This window comes from Larus michahellis, chromosome 5 (genome assembly GCF_964199755.1).
Source record: "Larus michahellis chromosome 5, bLarMic1.1, whole genome shotgun sequence".
Taxonomy (NCBI): domain Eukaryota; kingdom Metazoa; phylum Chordata; class Aves; order Charadriiformes; family Laridae; genus Larus; species Larus michahellis.
In genome coordinates this window covers 73827810-73850497 of record NC_133900.1, presented here as the reverse complement: position 1 = coordinate 73850497, position 22688 = coordinate 73827810, and the positions used below count along the sequence as shown (strand labels likewise).

Here is a 22688-nt window from a genome sequence, read left to right as displayed (position 1 = left end):
GACAGGGGGCATAACACCACTGTGTGAATGGCTGGAGAGGGAGAGGAGCACCAGCTGATGAGCCACTGAGAACTAGCAGCTAAAAATGGTTGTCATGGAATTGCATTTGAAATGTGTGTCCTGACGTTATGTGTCTACAGAAGAATGAACCGTCCTTGTAAGGCACGCAATGGCCTCCAGTAGATGGAAAGGAAAAGGACCAAACAGAAGGGAGAAGAGAGTTTGCTGCTCTGTACTTTCTACCGTCTGTCAGAAAGTGGGTTTGTTCTGTCTCTACCCTGAGAATTAGGGACTTCTAGAGCAAGCAAGGTCTCCAGTTGTGACAGAGAAGGCATTTGTGGAGACCGTACCAGGCCAAATTGATGCAAAAAGTTAGAGACTCCACAAAACCCATTAGACTGGTGTCAGCTTCAGCACACGCTTTGATGAATGTGCAGGTAGATATGAAAAGGTAGTGAATAGGAAAAATGTATGTGTAACGGAAACATCTAAAACAAGCTTATGTGGCCAGGAGCATGTCTGTCAAGTATGCCCAGCGATGAAATGTCCTCAAGTTGCTCCAGGGGAGGTTTAAGATGGTTATTAGGAAAAATTTATTCATTGAAAGTGTTATCAAACATTGGAACAGGCTGCCCAGGGAAGTGATGGAGTCACCATCCCCGGAGGTATTTAAGAGACGGGTAGGCATGGTGCTGGGGGACATGGCTTAGTGGTGGACTTGGCAGTGTCAGGTTGATGGTTGGACTCAGTGATCTTAAAGGTCCCTTCCAACTGAGACGATTCTATGATCCTATGCTCCCTTCTGGGCTGAGGAACGGGAGGTTAGCTAAGGAAGCTGGCGTTACGTTTCCACCCTGAGGTTTTCATACAGAGCACTGGAGTGCAGGTCACAGTCCCTGGAGGAACTGTATGCTGGGACCAGAGTGAAGTACAAGAACTGCACTGGTAACAAAAGCCATGTAGGGCTGTGATGTGGGAGCGTCATGCACAAAGCCACTTGAGTCCGTGGCTAAGGGGGCAATCAGGGAAATCTTCTGAAGGCCCTTCTGCATTGGACCAAAGATGCTGGAGTTTAAAGAGACTCCATGAACATTAGATAACTTTTAATTTTGTCCTTGCCTATCTGCTCACTTTGCCCATATCCGTATTTTTCTGTGTTCTTCCAGGCTTGAGCTCTTTCTAATTAGCTGGTTATGGGAAGTGGAATGGCTCTGATGTTTGCACATCCCACCGCGCTAACTTGTAACAGTTGTTCCCAGGCGATGCTCCCCCTTCTGTCCTGTTTCAGGGAGAAGTCTTCCTATTCTCCTAGTGTTTGCTCCTGTGGAGCAGGTCACTTCTGGGTTCTGTGGTTGTGTAGGCCAAAAAAAAAAAAAGGAAAACAGCCATCATAAATACATTGGTGAAACCTCTGTGGTTTTGCAGGTGCTATGTACAGACCTCGTAAGCATGTAGTTAAGACCAGAAACAAAATTTTGTGAGGTAGGCTCTTTGAACCAATGAAAACAGTACATATAATGGGCACAATGTATGAAGTTTTAATTTCAACATGTGAAAAGCACCTACAGAAATTCACATTGCATAAACAGACCTGCAATTTGAATCAGAAAATGCAGCATATCTTGATACAAAATATAAAAGTGAATTATAAAAATAATGTTACTTGCCCTCCATTGCCATTCATTGCGTTTCTCTCCATCTCATAGAAATCTTCCCTTGATTTCAGAAAAAAAACGTGTTTTTCTTGATCAGCCATTTCAGCTTTGATCTTGGCACACTGAAGTGAATCAGAATTGCATCTGACCAGAAAGCTGTCGGTATGGAAGTGACTACTGTAATAAAACTGCTTTTGCAACAAAGCAATTGTGTATGTCCAGAAGCTGCATTTTGAAAAGATCTGTATAAGCCTGTAGAATGTTTCTGAGTTCTGGAGCAAGCCTTTCTGATAAGAAACATGCTGAAACATAATTATGCTTTTCTCTGAAAGGTGGTTTTAAGAACCACCTTGTCCTGAAGTATGCACACTTTGTTATCGCTTTGAGTTGTGAATTAATAATTATAATGAAGTAGCAGAAATAAAGGGATTTTTATTCTTCTGGTACTGGAGAATGCTTTCATAAGTGCATCAATATAGTCTACAAAGATTTTACTTTAAATCCACTTTAATTACACTTGGCAGTATACTATGCTTCCCTCTCTAAATTTATAGTTACTTTCTTCAGGAACTCTCCAGAAAGACCAACAGGCCACTACCAAAATGTAGAAAAGGAGGCAAATCCCACAAAGATTCATCGTTTGGACTTTCACAAGTGTATGTGGTTCACATCATCAGGCTGCTCCATGGAGAGGTCATCGCAGGAGCAAAACCTCGTGTTTTATGCTGGCTTGTGGAGGACGTACTGGATGTTCAACTCTTCACTTTGCCTATGGCTGGCAATTTTACTCAAAAGTACTCTTCATATGTGCTAGCACCAGCGGGAGTCCTACATAGAGAAGACTTTGGCTATTTTTTGGCATCAGATTAGTCAGATAATTTAGCTAATACAATAATGAAAGGCACTGGAAAGTGTGGGGACTTTAACTGGAAACTACTACAGGTCCACAGGTACTGCTTTGGTCGGGGGGGGGAAGGATTCCTAGCATCATATAGATTAAATAACTTTTTTTTTGATGGCTACAGTAAAAGAAGGATTTTTTTTTTTCTTGGGAATGCAGAGGTTTCAGATCTCCCATGTTTCTTTTAATATTGATTTTAGATGGATGATCTGATGAGAACTGCTATTAACTGCCTTTGTAAAACCCAATCCTGAATTCTTTACCTATGCCAAAGTCTCATTCAGCTCTCTCTTTGAAATGATGATTTGCCACCTTTGTTTTGTAAAGCTGCTCTTTTATGCAGCACACCATATTCAAAGTTAGTTGCCTCTGAAAATCTAAAAAAATCAGGTAATATGTTGCCAGCTAGGTCAAGACAGATGTGGGAACAAGGAAACTGCTATGTTCACAGATGCAAACAAGGTTGCTGATGCTCTCACTGAAATGCATAATCTGCCAAAAGAAACCATCTTTATGAACACTTTTGGCGGTGTGATTGATATTTTATACTTTTCTCTAAGACTGTGCTTATACAAATAGGCAGTGATAAGTTGAAAGACATACTGATTAGAGATCGTCTCTAGAGAGATGACATGGTTCTGCTGACATCTTAGCTCCTTATTGGTAATGATACTCAATGGATTTTGCCAAGAAAAAAAGTGTAAAAGAATGACTACCATGCTATTTCTTAGACTGGCACCAGCAGAAGACAAATGGTGATGTTCTTATAACGCTTTGCGATTCAAAATGACTTATACAATAATTGAGAAACAAACACGCCAAGGAGAAGACAACATAATTAGAGTTCACTCTGCACTCCAAGACAGTAAGTAGCCCAAAATCACCTGTTCTTCCTTTAAAAAATGCCAGATTTCTCAGTTGTCTCTTAATTCTTTCACCCTGCGCATATACATTTCAGTATCGTCATATGCTGAAGTTCAATATTCTGTGATCTCCTGCCTTCTTTGGGCTGCAGGGGGATGCCTATGGGGGTAGGAAGAAACATACAATCTTGGATTTTCAATGCAAAACCCATTTACAACAGGTGTAACACAGTCCTTTTTTGATGAATATTCCCAAGGTGGTTTTAGCAATGCATCCTCAGGATGTGGGAATTCATGAGGAGGGGGAGAAGTTCGTCAGTGATGGGAAGCAGCAGCAGCTGGTGGAACATGGATGCCAGCCCTGGATGACTTTCCTCATGGCTTATCTCGAGAAATCCTCTACTTGCAGTACGAGGGGATGGAACGTTTTCTATAACGGTGAACAAGGTGAAGCAGCAGGTAACTCTGAAACAGCAACTTCTGTTCAGCAGTAGCATAAAGTGCAGGAATGTTGTCATAAATATTTCTGTCATATTGAAAATGTTGTATTTTTTGTGGTGTTCTAAGACTTTTTCTACCACTATTGCTATTCCTTCTTAATTGTTTTGAATTGTGTGGGAATATAGATGAAGTGGAAAGACTTCTGTTTATCCTTCAGAGTGACTGCAGCTGACTCCCACTATTTTGGGCTGATCCTGCCTGCCGTCACAACGATAAAGTTCTTGTAAACCAGTGGTTTTACTCATCTGAGGAGAGTTCGCAGACTGGCTGCTCAGCTGGGTTGGTATTAGAGAGATGAGCAAAATCACTGCAGTTGCCTGGCTGACGCCAGCCTAGTTTGAAGCTCTGGACAAGCACGGAGGAGCTATTTAATTGACTCTGCCCTGGGAGAAATACATGCTCCAAACATGTTGCCGTTTTAGCCACTGACCGCTTCATTCGTAATCAGGTGGGATACTGCTGTCAAGAGGTAAGATTAGAATGAGATTAGAAGATCATTTTAAGTGTGGAAATAAATAGTTTCAAGAGCACGAAAACCAATGAACCTTGTTTTCCCCGTGGATCTGGGTATTGAATTGCCCTCCTGTGTGGATTCTCTGACGACTAGTAAGGTCGGGGTTCATTGAGTCCCTCTCTGCCAGAGAAGCGGGACGGATTAACAGGAGCTTTGTCCTCTGCTCAGCTACCTGCTTTGTTGAAACTTGTAAGAACGTGTTGTCTCACAGATCCTTACTGTTCTGTTATCTTTTTGTTGAAATTGCCAATGGATTCAAATATTATTGGGAGACTCTCTGATAGACACACACTTAGGGACAGTAGAAGCTCCTGTCTTTGGGAAACCTAGCTAAAGAGGAATTCCAGTGCAAGTTTCTTTAAATAATCTATTCAAACTCACAAATTGCACGAAACACCGGCACAAATTGTAAGGGGGTTTACCTGAAACCTAATTAGCAATAGGACCTTATCTATGGTGAGCTTGAAGGCTGCTTCCTATGGGCAGGAAAACTAACTGTACTGAAATACAACAGTGCCGGAGCTTGGTGTTACAGCGTTATTCACCCTTATCGCTTAAAACCAGCCAAATGACTCCAACCTAGTGATGGGAAGAGGTTGTGTTTCTTTTGTACTCACTAATTCCTAGCTCCAGATGGTGTTGTACAGGGGTAACCCATAAATAGCCACGTTTTTCCATCCCGTGCCTCTAATAACCACCGCCTTTTGCTTGCTGCCAAGCTATTGCTCTCAAGTGAGAAATGTTTTCTTTGATTTTTTTTCTAAAAGTAGTAGAAAGGGAAAAAGTGCTAGTTATGGTTATACACCCTGTTCCCAATTTTTGGTTTTAATTCTCTTTTGAAGCTTTGAAAGAGGTTTTAGTTTAAATCCAATGCGCCTTGCGAGCTCATATGCCAAATTCTGGTTTCTTTACCAGAGTTGGTGGTTAAATGTGCGGACAGGAGCCCAGTGGGAGGCCGGAGATGCTGGCTCTGGGCTAAGATGCTGCCAACCTGCAGTAAGTGGCTCTCACGTCTGTACGTGGTGGGGTCATTAGCCCCTGCTGCAAAACTTCATGCCAAGAGCTGGCAGCTGTTTCCTTGCTCAAAATCGTGCCTTCCAGCTCTTGATGCAGCCAGGCCTTGGTGCGTGTCGTTCAGAACTGGCAGCACGGCTGGGGTTTGGAGCGGTGGCATGTGTTGTAGGACTCCCAGTGCACAACCGTGGACCCTCCTATTTTGGAACGTGCCCTTCTGAAGAATTTTGCGCTTTTACTGCGCATGGTTTGTTAATGGCACCTCCTCAGCTCCATACACTTCTTTTTGCTTGGAACTGTACAATTTAACTGCTTTTAGCCCATGTGCCTGACATCTGTGCATGAACTAGCTGGATGATCCATAAGATAGAAACTATCTGTGTGCAGATGTTAGGAGTCTCCAAGAAAAAACCTGAAGACCAGTACAGCTGATCTTCACTATTGTAATAAAAGGCAAAGGATCCTTTTCTATTACCTAAAGTCTTGTTTCAGTATCGTGTTGGATGTTGTCTCTTCCTACTCGTCCGTTGTAGCTGTAAGGAGGGGTTGTAACATCTCCGCACCATTGGAACAGCTGGGTTCAATTACTGACCAGTGGTCTGTCTGTGAATATCTTTGGGAAATCAGGTAATGCAAAAACATGGGTTACTGACAGTCATTTCTCACAGAGTATTTAGCACTGCAAATCTGCGGAATGTATTGCTTTCTTTCAATTTATTTCTGTGTATAACCACAAAGCTGGAAAGTTCACTGGCTAATGGACTCACTCTCTCTGTTTGTAAAGTTGGGTGCTGGTTTGCTGAATTCAAAGCCATTTACTGGGATGTGTATTGGAACAGGCAGCACACATGGCACTACTGCTGTCTCCCTCCTGGGGCTAGTTTTTGCAGTTATGGAAAATTCAGTTTGCTTAGCATGCAAGACTTCCATATGTTCTATGTATTTTTTATTTTATGATACCAAAATATTATTGTTAGTGGCCACTAAAATATTCTTGATCTAAATGTTGTTTAAATTTCACTAAAAAGTTAATCCAAATGTCATGTGTGGGATGAGGTGTGGCAGTTCTTTTGGTTGCCGATATGGTGCAAATGTTGAAAAATTACTTGGAGTTGTTTTAGGGTGGGGATAAGCATACAGGTTGTAGCCTATTCAGAAGAGCCATTTGTCCAGAATCACCTCAAGTTGTACTCAGTGGCCGATTAATCTGGTAAAATTATGCAATTTTTTAATAGACTGGAGGTTAAAGGTTGTAGCAGAGAGTAGACAGCTGAGGAGACCACCTCTGTGCTCCATTGAACTTGGGATGAGACCGGGACGCTGGAGCCAGTCTGATAGTCTCGAGGACCCCCCTAGATTAGCAATGATGTCAAATGCCTGTTTTGCGGCCTTTTATTTTTTGTAATGAGTAAATTAAACCTATTCCCTTTCTTGTTTGGCGATTTATCATTCCAGACTGATTCTGCAGAAGCCTGCTGCACAAAGGGAAGGTGCAGCAGGTCCTGATCTGTTAGGAGGTCCAGGTCTTACAGGGTGTGACAAACATTAACATGTAGGAGTGTTTCATTTATTATTATGTTCTGATTAACAAGTTGTAATGTCAGCTGGCGATAAGGTCCTCAGTTGACCTTCCTGCCAGGCAATGAGGAACTGGTGAAGAAGCTCTACACATCGCTCGTTTGTATTCCCTAGTAATTCCTAACGGTGGGCATTGCCGCCTGCTGCCCTGATCAATGTTTCTGTACCAGCTGGCATTGATAACAGTCATCTCAGTACCTACATTGACTCGGCTTGTATATCGTGACTTTCCTAAAAGTATGAAACACTTTCAATGCAAAATAAAATTTAACTGATAATAGTTCCCTTTCAGTAAAATGCTATGTTAGGCAACATAGTATAAACACTGCTAGGAAAAAATGGGCAGTAGAGAAGGGAAATGGATTTTATACAGATAGGAGATGACCTATCGCTCCTCAGATGGATGCAGCTTGCTCCCACTTTGCCTGCAGCTCCTTGGCTGTGGTTGTGCCGGGCGATACGCAGCTGGGTAGGGAGAGGCAAGTCCTCAGGAGCAGTGTACCCAATGTCACCAGGGTGCCATAAGACTCATCTGTGCCTCCTGTTCCTCATCGGAGTAAAGAAATCTGTAGGAAACTGTGTGCACACCTCTCCTCAGGTCTGATCCCTGACATTTGCCAACTTTTGGGAGAACGTGTTGCAATTACCAGCCACAGGAAACCAGGGAGTCAAGAAAACTGGCCACTCTTGGGCTGGGGTATCCCTTGCTTCCAGGAATGAATATGTGTTTGTTTTCTACTTTTTAATACAAAATTACAGATGGCACAATTGTTATCATCAATTTCAACTTTGCTACTTTGTGGAAATAAAATTCTAGTTAGATCCAACCAGCTGATTTAGTTGGAAACTCAGTGGGATTTGTCTCTGCTGCCCTTTCTTTCTTTTGAAGATCCCTGCCTCTCTGAAAACATGAATTGACTTGCATCTCCTTGAGTGATACTTCTCACAGACACTATGGAAATACTTCCTTGTATAACTATTAACTTTGAAATGATGCGTGATGTAATACTTATAATCCTTCAAACAGTTATTTCTTCAAATTCCTCTGCACTCTAAATGCTGAAACACTGGGGCGTAACTACTGATTTGAGCTGTTCACTGTCTTCTTTGGAAGCATGCTGCTGTGGGCTGCCATTATGTGGTAACAAATACAGTAGGACTAATTTTTATTCCACTTGAAAAAAAAAAAAACCATAAAAGCGGGTACAGAAAGCTCATGGGCGATGCACAAACTCTTTGTAAAAATCGAGGTATAGCGCTTTTGCTGAAGATGCTCTTTAAGACCAGATCCGTACTATTCTGATCTGAATGTGGTGAGGCTGGATTTGCATTGTTTTGGGTTTTTCTTTTTTTTTTTGAAAGCTCAAATCTAGAAGTATTTAGTGGCTGGGTATCTTACCTTGAATATGTAACATTATGGCTACTGTAGTTCTTCAGAGTTAACAAAATTGAGAAGGAAAAGAAACAAGTCTAATTATGTTAGTCTATGGTAACATTATTGCATAAATTAGTGGACATAATACAGCCAGTAAACAACATTGAAAAGAATAAACGTGATGGGAAAGACCATTCTGGACCACTTGTCTATCGAGTTAACATCAGTCAAATCAGGGATTTTGACTTTGATCTGGGACGCCCTTCTTCGTAAGCGTCCTTTGTTATGAAGCCTGTGCCTGTCCAGAGCACTCCTGCTGTAGAGGTCTCTGCTGGAAGTGGCTCTTCTGTACTGCAGGTTGGCACTGTCGTATGTGTACGTGGTGGCTCGGGGGTCGCGGGGACTCGGGAACACGTCTGAGCTGCTGACGTCATTTCGTATTTCAAGTGGGCTAAGCAGCATGTTTCCCTGGGGGTCAACCTGTATCAAGGAAGGAATGGGAATGAGATGAGTTCCTCAGCCAACCCAAGGTGTCTCCCAGATGGACGAATACCTTCTGTCTCTGCTGCTGAGGTGCTCCTGGGGCTGCAGTGACAGCCACATCTTATACAGTGTTCACAAAAGTGAAAAGATACTGAATACGGTTTCCTGACTAGCATGAAATTAGCTATTAAGCATCTAAGTACCATCCATCCTGACCCGGCTCCTTTGTTTGGGACCTTTTAATTCAGTTAGTTATCTCATCAAGACTTCCCTAATTTTATCTCTAACTTAGATCATGGTCTTTATGAAATACTGATTTTTAATGTCTGGTGACCTTTCACCCCAAGATTTCACATACTCAAGGTGAAAATAAAATGTTGCTGTCTTTGCCCATTTTATACAGTTTTATACCGCAAATAGTGCTGCAGGTTAGTGTCAAAACCAGTTTTGTAACAATGCGTTCATCATATGAAGAGCATGTAGGTACATGCGCATTTTATCGGTTATTGTAGAATGCTTGTGTGAGAATTAATTTTGGAGAATTACTATAGGAGATGGAAATCCCTACTCCCCGCAGCATACCATTAACTTGCTCATGTGCAGATAGAATAATCCATTTCACTCCATGAAACCTTGAAAACTTCGGTTGCGTTTTTACACGTTGGTACCAGAAGCAGTTGTTTCAAATATGTTTATCACTTACTTTTTTGCACTGTTAGTCAGGACACCGTTTTAAGTACCTAAGCAAAGAACTAGAAGCTGCAACCGATATGTATGTGTCTGGCACAAGCAATTTTATATATATATATATATATATATATAAAAATATATATATATTTTAATATCATTTGCCTTTTTTATGTATGAATGTAATTAACCCCGAAAGGCTGCATTACTTCAAAGTGTTTACATATTCATTTATCTTTAGTTTTCTACATGTTTGTAGCAAAACCTCTTTTAGGAAAAGTTTTTTGGTATTTCCAGGATGACTCCTGACTTCTCCATAAAGAATTCCTGTTTCAAATTCCCAGATATTTAAACACCCACTGTAACTCGTATGAGGGAAATACACATCAGGAACACAGACGTCTTAAATGAAACTTTAAAGACTTCACCTTGAGGCTTGAGTATTAAAATTGTTTTTTGTAAACTGTGGCTTTGGAGTTACCCCAAATATATTACAATCCATACCATGGCTGTCTGGGGATGCCTTTATATCAAATAAAAAAAAAATAAGTTACTTATTGACAATATCTAGTCTTGTGAAGCACCAATAATATGCAATGCTTTGTTTGCACTCTGAGCTTTACATTTTTAGCAAGACATAGCAGAGCTAGGAAATGGTATAATAATCTACAGCAGGTTTGAAATGCGTTCAAGATAAAACTCCCAGCAGAGCACACGGGGAAACCCAGGCCCTGGGGGTTGTCGCAGAGGGAAGCTGGGAGCCCGAGAAAAGCCTCGGGTCCGCCTGGCAGTGTGGAAGATGTTCCTTCCCATTGCTGGAAGGAGAAAATGTTGTGTGGTGACTGATGGTGTATCTACACTGTGCCAGACTAAGCGCTTACTAAGGGAAAACAAAGAAGCGAAGGGGCTATTTGTACAAAACCCTCCCAGCAGAACTGTGGGGAAAAAAGTCTTCTCAATGGAGTAATAAGTCACCACAGATAGCAAATGCTCTAGTCAGGTCTAGTAACTGATTCTGTCCACGTTGGAACGAGCGTTCAGTGGGAACGCTCCAGTTCCCACCACTGTTTTGGTGGGAAAAGGTCACATATTCTGGGTTAAAGAGGCCCGATGGTCACAAACCAGCATGGTGTTTGCAATCTTTCCTACTCTCCAGAGGACTGCCGTAACTATGGGAATATTCATTACTCCTAAGTTCTGACATTTGCTGTGGAACAAGCAGCGATCACAGCGTTGTCTCCGTGTAAAATGAGATTGGTTTTTTTTTTTTTATTTCTCAGAAGTTTTGGTAGTTTTCTTCCCAGTTTTATGGAATAGCCCTTTGAGCTGTCTTTGATTACGTAATCTAACATTTAAGCTAATTGACTTTAGTGTTATAATAATAGTAACAGTAGTGCAGGCATCACTAAGCAGTTATTATGGCTTCTTTTTTGTGAAGACAACTCATAACTGCCTATGATCTAAGGTGATTCATAGGGATGTTTCTTAAACTAATATGCCTTGTCAGTTTATTATAAGCCAAGCAGTGTATGAATTCCTGCTTTAAGGGTTATGAATGAACCTGTTATATCTTAAAATGAGTTTTGTTTAAATCATTTTAAGCGCGATGATTTGTATACGTCACGAAGCAATTCAGTCTTTGAATTACAGCCTTCGCAATTCAGAGCAAAGGACCTTACACTGATCTTGAATAAATTAGCTCAGAAAAGTATAAAAGCTCTTCTTAAGTACCTGGGTCAAATTTGCTGCTTGTGCAACATGAAGCTGGACCAATAGTTCCCACATAATTTAAAACCCTTTCAGAATTTGTTGAAGTTCACTCCAAAATATTCTTAAAATTTGTGCAGCTGAGGTTTTGTTATTGAAGCACAGAAATTCTACACGTTCCCATAGGAATCTGGAAAATGTGCAAATTGTTAAAGGATCCCCAAAAGAGACTTGTTATTGGTTTTGTTAATGTTAAAATGGATTAACAGCAAATGTACGCACAGTAAAAGCTGTAAATTTTCTGTGTTAAAATCTTTTTTCTCTCAGTTAATACAAGGCTACCTGGGGCTTGCTCTTGGCCCTGTGCTGGAGGAAGCCTGAAGGATCAGAAACAGCCAGCAGGCTTCAACTCATGCCACCCCGTGTCGCAGTGATGAGGCGCTTTCCCCACATCAGGTACGGTTGCACGCAGTCTTTGACACGTTTGCGTTGGATGGCATGACAAAAAGTGGGGATGGAAGGGACAAGGCTCTGTCTGCTCAGTTTTCTGGCCCGCCAGCTGTCTGCCTGCTTAGTCCCCTCCTGAGGTATGAAAGATGAGCTATATCAAATCCAGAGCAAGTTCTTCCTTGTTTGGATATAATGTGTTTATTCTTTCAAATACCACTTTGTCGTTTTTTAACTGTAATGCCCTAAATTTTACTACATAAACCGACCATTGCTCAGATGAAAACAGGATTTCCTGCTTAACAGATATTCTGAGCCTAAATGTGTGTTTGCATGAACATACGCACTCTGCCTTCTTTGTACAACACATGCATTTTGCCTGAAGTTGTAGAAAGCTGAAGAATTTTTTTTTTGTCTTTTGAGCATATCATGAAGAATATGTAAGGAGGATGTCAAAGCATCTAGAGCTGACATTGTGTTAATCATCTGGTATAATTATCAAAGTTTAAATATTCTTCAGATGCAGGTATGTGGTGACGCTTCTTATAATGACATTTGTAACTATATTTGGTCTGTATCTATATTGAGTTTATAGATTTTTTTTAAATTCTTTGTTTGCACTGGAACTACCTAAAGCCTAAATCAGCACAGGTACATACATACGAATCTTCATCAGTGATGGAAAAGTCTTGATGTGTGCTCAGGAATCATCATAACAAGAAATAATAATCTGGTTTATGTGTTTACTTAGAAAATGAGTTCCCTGCTTAGGAGCATCAAATGATATTTTAAGTGTAAAATAGTTAAAGTGATAAAAAAAAATCTCCAAAACAACAGTCCTGTGTTGACCACATAAAACCAGTCAGCTTTAGGGGAAGAGCGTGTTGGCATTCCTTGACAAAAGATGAGTCTCAAATGCTTAGTGCTGTCTGGAATGGGGTTTTACCTACCTACTTTTTTTTGTGTGTGTTAACTGTTGGGAGATAAAAGGTAGGAACTTTTGTTTTGTCTCAGTACAAAAACATCTTCTCTTTCTCTTAAGATGAAAGATTCAGGGCCATGTTACTCATGCAAGCTGTCTTGTCGGAACAAATGCAGTAGTGTTATCACAAGCTGATCTTCAAAGAAACAGGTCATGCTCGGTGGGGATACACTCATTCAGGTGTGGATTTACTTGAAGGTTGAGCTAGCCGTGTGGTTACGTTATCCCTCCTTTTTCTCCTTCCAGTAGCTGCTGGAAGCTGGAAAAAAGTACGTTTTCCTTGGAGCCTGTGGCTGGTCTCTGTTTTTCCATCCGAAGTGTTTCGTGGTGCACAGAAGGTTTCAAAGGAAGGTGTGATGCTGTGCAGAACTGGGGAGCAAGACACCGTTTGTCACCTGCCTTGTGTTGCCCTTAATGAACCCCTTGATGGCTCAGCCCTGTTCCCACTCACCTTATGGTCACATCCTACCTCTTTCTCCTGCTTAAGAGACAACTTCTTTGTAATGATTATTCACATTTTAGTTGTCTGGGGAAACAGAAGCAGTTGCATGCAAGGACTATCTAAATATTTTCTTGCCGGGTGGTTTGTCCTGTTTATCCATAATTATGGTGGTTTCCTCAGTGACATCTAGCTTTGACAAATAGACAAGGAGATATAAATAGTCTTTATGCTTTATTTAGAGAAACAGTAAGACTTTTTACTACAAATTAATAGTTTTTTGCATACTAAAGAATGAAACAGTATAAATTGTGAAGCTGGAGAGGTTTTATTTCCATCTGGTCTTCTCTATCCTGTGTTATTATTGCAGTCAGTTTGCTGAGTGTCGCTCACACGTCTAACGCTTTTGTTATCTGGTGAAGGAATTTGAACACTTCTAGTCATGGGAGTTGTATGTCAGAAGAGAAGGAGCAATATCTTCACCTGGCACAAAGAGAGGAAGCACTGTTACATATCTTCTGTTGGCTATATAGGTCCCCGTACGGGCGAGTGGTATGGGTCAAGATTAAAAGGGGAAAAAATATCCTATAGCTGTATATACTTACAGCTGTACTTCTTTTGTGCTCCAAAAAAAAATTTCCCCTGCTGCTGTACAGACATCATCATACCAGTGAAAAATCTCAAAACATGATGGAGAGGGGCTGGGAGATGTCTTTGCTAGAGATCACATAACCTTCCTGTGTCCCACTTCTCCGGTCGCGTGCATTCTTCCTGCCGCAGACAGAAATATGGCTGTTGGACATCAGCATTTCCATGCTGAGTAAAACGAATGCTTGCAAGGTTTCACATCAGTGTATCTCCAGTAGGATAACAAAAACAAAAACCATCGATATCCGTACACATGTGTGTGTCTATGTGTTTATATATATATATATATGTATGTATGTATCTAAAATCACACCCTGCACTGTACAGGCAGAAAGCAGCCTGTTCACTTAAAGCATTCTCAATCTCAGAACGGAATTGCAGTCTGAAGTGTGAACACTTACAAATCCTGGCACAATGCCTTCCATTTTCTGTCAGAAAAATGCCAGTTCTATGCATGTGGTGCCCTGAAAAGTTCAGGTGTGGTTGTAAATACTTTCCATCCCACTCTGAATACTGGTCTCAGCGTAATCTTTGCCAGCGTAACATTTAGAGAAAAGCTTTTAGTCATGAGTTAGGGCTTTTTGTTAGTTAAACAAACTCTCCAAATATGTAGGAAAAAGAGCTTACCTGCACTCTTATCCTTTACACTTTCTCATCCTCTACTCAGTTCAGTGTACTGGGGCCCATGTAGCCAAGGCTGACCTCTGAAGAAGTGTTGCTTCCCTCTTTGTCATGAACCTTTGCTGTGTTCCTTCTCACCTAGGCCAGGTTATCTCAGGAGCTGTTGAGGTGGCTGGTCAGATTTTTTGGGTTTTGTTGTTTTTTTCCCTTCCTTATCTTCCATGGATAGACAGTGTCTGTGCACCACAATCTGTAACGGCGTGGCTTACCTCCTCTGCTCTGTGAAGGACAATACTTTGTGGGATCTTGGAGACTGCTGCAAACCTGGACTGAATTTGTGCACCCACTGTCATAAAGTATCTCCTACACATTGGGACAGGAGGCAAACGTGGGTAAGGACTTTTAACGGGCTCATGAGTTCACGGAAACTGCAGATGTGACGACTCTGTTAATGATATTTAGCTGCAGCGGTGTGGCTGCTGGGACACAAGACACACAACTCTAGGACTAATAAAATACCAGAGTTTCTGAAATCCACGTCCTGACATGTATATGAAATCGCTACCATCCGTCAAGCTGAAGTCTTACCTGTTAAGAGTTCTATGTGTCAGTCTCATTCTTCAAGCTGAACAGAGGGCTTAAATATAGTTTTGTCCAAATGTTATCACCTCAGGCCACAACAGTACAGAAGTTTATAGGACAGCCTGGGTAGGATCTCATTAATACTTGGGTGTAATGTATTGTAAGAAAAGCAGAGAACAGAAGAACATTTTTGTCTCATTAGGGTAAGTATTTTCTTCTGAGTCACACTGGGCTAAATACACCTGAGGGAAGTGTTTATTTCTGAAAAACTGGGAAAAAACAGAATAGATTTATGTAAGTTTGCAAGTGCTCAGTGATGTACTGCTAAATTAAACTTTTCCCTGTTAAAAAATTGTCCATAGTATTTTTTTCCCGGAGTTTGTCTGGCTTGTTTTTTATGAGGGGGTAGCTGTGGTCTGCTTGAATTTAGCCTGAGGGAAAAATCCTGACATCTGTGAAAGCTGTTCTAGCCTAGCAGCATCCTCCTCATGTTCCTGGAAGCTCAGTGGTGTTGGGCTTCATTCAAGACTCACTGAAGCAACAGCGTCTGTCTTTGTTTTCTATTTTTGGTGAAGTTTCTGTGGGTAAAGAGGAACTATATAATAAATATTTGTTCTATACCACCTTCTATAGCAAAGAAATATACAGTTGAAATGGTAAATATTTAACTTCCTTGTATTCGTTGTATTTCTTCTGCGCTGCAAAGAAATGCTTGTTCTGAATATTCATTTGCATTTTCTGTAGTTTCTTACTCTGTTTTCAGTTGAAGACGAAACAAACCATATGTTGCTGTAATCTCCTTAAAATACGACTTTCCCCTAGACAATCTTAAAGGCTTTTGCATATATGTTCAAGCTGCATTTGTCTCTGTCATCATGTACATCAACACTGTCACAGGAGAAATAATGCTTGAAAAGTTAACTTGAACATTTTACCTGGACTCTATTTGTTTCCAGTCTGCTCTTCTCGCCTGTAGCGTGTCCCGCCCTGCCTCCTGCCTTTTTTTGACGTTGGGGTCCTTTCCCAAAGAATATGTAGTTTACAAAGGCGTATTCCAGCAAGGCCAGGAACACAAACACAAAGCATCCCATCAGGTAAATATCTATTGCCTTGACGTAGGGGATCTTTGGCAAGGTCTCTCTGAGGTGGGTGCTGATGGTGGTCATGGTCAACACAGTGGTGATTCCTGTGAAAGGAAGAAAAAGACATGGACTAACAAGACTGGGAAGGAGGTTTGAGCATGAAAGGTGGCAGCATTGCCTAGCTACCACGCACTTCTCCTGTAGGTGGATTAATTATGGGATCAGGTTCTTAGCAGCCAAGGGAATGCTTTTTTGCAGGACTGGAAAGGAAGATATCCTTACAAGCCTGCTGTTGGCACCTTCCTTGGCTTTCCACGCAATGGAGGGTGAACAAAATAGCCTTCAAAAACCAATGCTATCTTCCCTTAATTTTTACAATAACTCTGCTAGGGAACGTGGTGTTAGCTGACCTGGGCAGCAGAGAGTTGATCACTGCTCTTTCTATGTAAGGAAATGCTTCTCTGTTTACAGCAGTAGCCCTGCTTGACCCCATAGGGTGGCTTGCATTGCTCTGGGGAACTGGAATAAGTATCTAGCTTTTGAACTGAAAACAGAGGATTGAAAGGGAAATGGGAAGCTTTATGATGGTGTGCTGGTCTTTGATGAAGAGAAAGTGTTTGTACTAAAACAGCTTTTCCTGGTAATGGGGTGCTGGCAAGTAAAACGTTTCCATCTCATCATGTTATCCATCACTGCATGATTATTTCTTTTTGTGTGTGTGTGTGTATGTGTTTTGTTTTAGCTGGATGAAATTATTTTTTAGTCTGCTTTAATCACAGGTCATTAACGCATCTAGAGAATAGCTCTAGGCACAGGTGTAATGAGCTGAATTTACAGAGAGGTGGGACAAAATGGCTTTCTGGCATTAGCATTCGAAAAGCATATCTGCACTAAGGCGCAGGTGGTGGCAGAAGGTCTTGGTTGTTATGGAAAGTTGTGGGAAGGAACATGGTACAGGAAATTACCAACTAAACAGGTAAAACAGGCTTATTTGGTGTAAGCTGGTTTATCTCCACTTGATGTCAGTAGGATCTTGTGTATTCATTCCAGCCACACACCTGGCCTGAGAGGATGCTTTTTAACATCAGTGGAATGTTGATGCAGCACAGTGTAGATACCCTTAGATACCTGAATTAGGCTTTTACACTTCAGTTTGGAAGCAAGATACTTTTGGCCTGATTCAAAGGCCATTATGGCAATTGGAATCTGGGTTCCCAACCTAACTGTGGTGCAAGAACTTCAGACGTGGGCAAGGTGACACCTGCCTGGCTCCCTGACAGTGAAGACCCTACGCTGCATGAGTAAGATCACAATTAATGCTGCTGTGATCAGCCATTTGGATTTGGTGCTACTGTATTCAAAGGCAACAAGTATATACGTAGTTCAGTGATTTTGAAAAGAAGTTACCTAGAGCAACTCTGGCTGCAGAGGCATCGTAATTGATCCAAAAAGACACCCAGGAGAGAATTGTGATCAGCGTGGAAGGCATATAGGTTTGCAAAATGAAGTATCCAATATTTCTTTTAAGCCGGAAGCTAAGCGATAATCGGGGATATGCTCCTGAAAGAAAGAAGTCATTATATGACTAATGCCTAACAAAAATTAGACACTGATATTTCTGGGTTGAGGAAGAGAGGGGAGATTTTTTTTAACTAGCTAGTACTTACCTGTTGTAAATTCCACTCTCTTTGATACCATCTTGTAATCAACGATAGAAAATTGTGGGAGCTCGATGTTATTAACTCCCGTTACTGCCGACTCTCCTCCGTTCCAGTAAAATTCAATATCATCAGTGGTGTATCCATCTGAAACAGAGGCGCAATTTGATTATTGATTTTTCTTTTTGTTGTATTATTTGACTCAAGTAGTTGCGGTTAAAGTGGAAGGAGCTGCTGTTAGTCAGGAATTCAGCCTTCTGTTGTGTGACATTTCGTTGCACAGAAGCCACGCAGCCTCCTCTGTACCTAGGGGAAGCTTCTCAATGTGGAAAGGGAGAAGACAGAAAACGAGGATGGTATTTAAGATTAAAGATCAATTTTTAGTGAGCTCTAATACTACTACTTTTCGTTCAGGCTGGAGCTGCTCAGTTCACCAACAGACTGATATAACACCAGTGAAACTTTTAAACTCTCTAAGAGGAGCTCTGACAGTAAAAACAGGTTCAGCTCCCAGCTTTGCATTTGATTTCCTATGCAGACTGTGACAAAATACAGAGTTTGGAGCCAATGGAGACAAAGACGATCCTAGAAGAATTCAGGTGCCTGTGCTATTACCTGACAATGTCTGTCGGAGCTGTAGGTATCCCTTTGATATTCATGCAGCATTTTATATTTTAATTAGACCATGCCATCTTTGATCTTCTGTTATCACAGAACTATTTCCTATCGACTTCAAAACTAGCACATTTCTTCTCTTTCCTTTTAACAGCGATGTTGCTTATTTATCATTTAATTAAAAATTAATTTTTCATTCTACCACTGGGAATTAACATTATTGTTACCATTTTGATTAAACTCAAAAGTGACTGAGTTTCAAAAAACATCTCACAACTGATGATATTTTTGAACTAATATTTAAACTGGTTCCAATTTATTGCATTTTACTACTTTCTCCAGAGATCTACCAAAGGAGAGCACAAGATCTCATCTATTTTTAAACTTTTCCTCCAGGTGTTAGATTTAATCAGGTTTAAAATCATATAACACAGATCAAATAAAAACACATGTTTGAATGCAAAGCTTTAGAAAACCCGACAGTAGTTTTGCCAGCTGAGCCAACTGTAGAAGCCTCTACAGAGTTAGGAACTTATCCCTTCGTATCCACCAGTAATGCAATCTCTAGCTAGGGAAATTAGTCCTGAGGTGTCTTTTCCTGTGATAGTGCCTGGTAATCGCCTCATGTCTGGAAGGCTGACCCCATGCAGAACGGGTCCGTAGTTTCCCTGGTGACCATCGGAGAAGCTCTCACAATTCGCTGCCGGGCCCAAGGGACTGCTTGGAAAGTCTGCAGGTATTGAGCTGTTGTTTGATGCAAACGCACAGCGACGGGCTGAACAAGGTGAAGTGTTCGCCTATCTTATTTGTGAACTGCTCAGTGCCATGGTTTGCTGTCTGAATTGCTCCCGAAACTGTACTAACCTGTGTAATATGGATCGCTGCGGTTCGCCTAAAAGCTGTGCTTTCCATTAATTATGCTAATGTTTTGGAAATGAACCATCCCGGGGCTGTCACGCAAGGCTCTCTGCATGCCTGGTTTTCATTCCTTCCAGGTAGAATCCAAAAGGTTTTCACTGCAAAAGGTCAAGGTAGCTGCTTGGTAGTGGGGCTTCAGTGGCTGCTTTAAAGGCGTTGCACACAAGCCGTGGGGCCAACATGAGCCACACGTGGGGTGTCAAACAGAATGACTGAAGGAGGGGATGAAGACTGCTAAGTCTGTTTAAAAGGCCAAGACTAAGATTGCCAAGGAACTGTTAACTTTGTTTTCTTGCAAATCTCTATTATTAAAAAACCCTCTCTTGAATGTTTTCCCTTTTTAAAAAGGATACAGGAAAATAGAAGAAATGGTAAACTGTCGTCTCATCCTGAAAGGGTGTTGATTATGTGTAGACTTGCCACCACACAGACATCCTCTACATGAGGTAGCAGTCATAGCTATTTCTTTATCATTAGGGGCTAGAATTAGAAAGAAGGAAGGTGCAGCACTACCCAGAAGTTTCACCAGTACTTGGTGCAAAGAAGGTTTAGATGTGGGAATCCTGGATTATGCTTCAGGGTTTGGAAGAGAATGGTGAACCTGATTCTTCTGTTCTCTGCCGTCGTCACCTGGGGCCCTTTTCACACCCCTCCCTTCAGTTCTGCTCCAGTTGTGCTGCTTCCTTGGCTGGTGCGTGCTGGGACCCAGGGCAGAGAGAGGAGCCACATCCAGCGCTCAACAAGTCTTGACTTCATTTGTGGTCTCCTCAGGCAGCCTCTGCCAGCCTCTCTGCAGTTCCTCTGCCTTCTTGACAGAAGAGGGAATGGTTATTGCAGATAAAATTCCCTTCCTCAAAGGTGAATTATTCTAGATTTAGTTGTTAAAACCATAACAGTCCCAAATAAACCCCTGTGATATCACAGGGCAGATTTCAACAGGAAAACAGGCACACCTTCCTACAGAAGGATCGTACCGTGTTATTGGTACAGTGTGTGGTGATGCTGGACCTTTGCAAAACCAGATTATGGGAGTTTTTTAAAGTAGGCAAATGTGCTTGTCACTAGTCTTGGAAAGGTTTCCATGACTTTGGCTTCTAGATAAAAAGTAGAGCCACAAAGTTATAAAGTCAATTGACCAAAAGCAAGAAACTTGCATGGAAGCTTTCAGCTGATGACAAGCCATGACCGCTGGCAGGCCATGTCTTTATCCTTTGCAAACTCAAAAAATATTTCCAAATACTGCAAAAAATGGATCTAGCGTGAGGTACCGCTGTTTCTAATATGCTGATTTCTTCCTTGAATTTACTCTAGACAAAGCTGGGGGAAATTCTGAGAAAGGGATAGTGATGCCTTTCAATCAGGAGCATTCACATTTGTTAGCTCTCTTTTTAGAAGAGTAATTGAGCAGGACCATCTTCCTGTGGTTTTATATAGAGGGAACCTCAGCACAATCATGACTTCCTTGACAGTCATTGTAATAACTCTGCTAGACACTAACAAGGTGTAAACTCTCCCCAGGCTGTCCATTCCCTGGCGTGACATGATTTTTGTTGTGTGATGTCCTTCGTTACATGCTTCGCACGTTGTGTGAGAGGCATTGCTTTCATGGCTGACGATGGTTCACAGGAGCAGGACTTGGAGGCCCTCATGTCCCACAGGCGTTGACAGTGCTTTTTGCTTTCCAAACTAGCAAACTCGAGAGGAACACAGTTGGCTGCAGTTTAAAGACTGGAACCAATCTCAGCTCTGCACAGGGTTAGCAGAGGACAGATCACTCCCTCCTTTTTGAAGTGGATGGTGCCTTCCAGTGAGGAGCTGTAGTGATGTAAATTAAGAAACGTTCAGTGTGGAGCAGCAGTAGCTGCTGGCTAGCAGGCAACGATAAACCCTCGTTTCTGGCAGCGTGTGCCTTTAACACTTACAATAGAAGAAAAGCTATTTCAATGACAGAATAAGTGGGTCTAGTCTGTGCAGTGGCCAGCTCTAACATGCTGAGTTGTTCACTGGACTTATCTGTACTGCTCAGGAATTCCCTCAGCAGCTTTTTTTCCCATGTGATCCTTTTCTCTCTGGGTACGTACCCATGTCACCGCTTTAAAGGGATGCCCCTGCTTTTGTGACAGAGAAAGCAATTCTTACAACTGGATGGTGATGTGTGAACACAAATTTCATAGAAGTCAAATATTGGGAGCCTGAAATATTTCAATTATGTTCATAATAGCTGTCCAGCGTGGTTGTAACTTTAACTACATGTCATAGTTTTGGCTGGGATGGAATTAACTTTCTTTTTAGCAGCTGGTGTAGTGCTGTGTTTTGGATTTGGGAGGTGAATAGTGTTGGTAGCGCACTGATGGTTTTGGCTGTTGCTGAGCAGTCAAGGCCTTTTCTGCTCCTCACACCATCCTGGCCAGCAGGTCGGCTGTGAGGGTACAAAAAGCTGGGAGGAGACACAGCTGGGACAGCTGACCCCAACTGACCAAAGGGAAATGGCCTCAAGTTGCATCAGGGGAGGTTTAGATTGGCTATTAGGAAAAATTTCTTCACCAGAAGTGTTATCAAGCATTGGAACAGGCTGCCCAGGGAAGTGGTTGAGTCACCATCCCTGGAGGTATTTAAGAGACTGGTAGACATGGTGCTGAGGGACATGGTTTAGTGGTAACTTGGCAGTGCTGGGTTAACAGTTGGACTTGATGATCTTAAAGGTCTCTTCCAACCAAAATGATACTATGATTCCATACCATGTGACGTCATGCTCAGTATATAAAGCTGGGGGAAGAAGAAGGAAGGGGGAGACGTTTGTAGTGATGGTGTTTGTCTTCCCCAGTAACGGTTACGCGTGATGGAGCCCTGCTGTCCTGGGGGATGGCTGGACACCTGCCTGCCCATGGGAAGTAGCGAGTGAATTCCTTGTTTGGCTTTGCTTGTGTGCGCAGCTTTTGCTTTACTTATTAAACTGTCTTTATCTTAACCCACGGGTTTTTTCCTCACATTTACTCTTCCGATTCTCTCCCCCATCCCAACTGCGGGGAGCGAGCGAGGGGCTGCATGGTCCTAGCTGCCAGCAGGGGTTAAACCACCACGCTGCAGAAGTCTAGAATTATTTCCCTAAATATATAAGACACGAAATAAATAACATTTATCTGATTTAATAGCACGAGTTGATCTAATTCGGTTATGCCCGTTCCCTGAAAACCAGAACCAGCTTCTCGGGGTGGCCGAGCTCCGGCGTGGCTCTCTCCCCGCTCCCGGTGGCCACCGGGGGTCGCCCACGCTCCGCGGCGGGGCTGGTCCCGAGCATCGCTCCCCGCGGGGCAACCCCGCTCGGAACCTGCTAGCCCCGCCGCCGGATTTGGCCAGGACACCGCAATTAGAACGCGTTAGAGGAGAGCCGGGTTTCGGGGTGGTGGTGTCCCTCATG

The 22688-nt window shown here is 42.1% G+C and overlaps 1 protein-coding gene across 3 annotated transcripts in view; it reads right to left on the bottom strand.

Moving 5' to 3' along the window:
* Positions 1–11: 11 nt before the first annotated feature.
* Positions 12–22688, bottom strand: part of GABRB1 (gamma-aminobutyric acid type A receptor subunit beta1) — a 144471-nt gene continuing 121794 nt past the window's right edge. Inside the window, exons 6-10 of one of the 3 annotated variants that reach the window (XR_012587102.1) lie at positions 17747–17884; positions 17487–17639; positions 15933–16183; positions 5924–8881; positions 12–4376 (exon numbers count right to left, since the gene is read on the bottom strand). Coding sequence is in view for 1 of the 3 variants with exons in the window: in XM_074587966.1 (XP_074444067.1) it covers positions 8534–8881; positions 15933–16183; positions 17487–17639; positions 17747–17884 (890 nt within the window). In the remaining 2 variants the exon portion in view is untranslated. Of the gene's footprint in view, positions 8882–9693; positions 13630–13751; positions 16184–17486; positions 17640–17746; positions 17885–22688 lie in introns of those variants that run through there. The other 2 variants (XM_074587966.1, XR_012587103.1) reach the window with 2 other exon arrangements.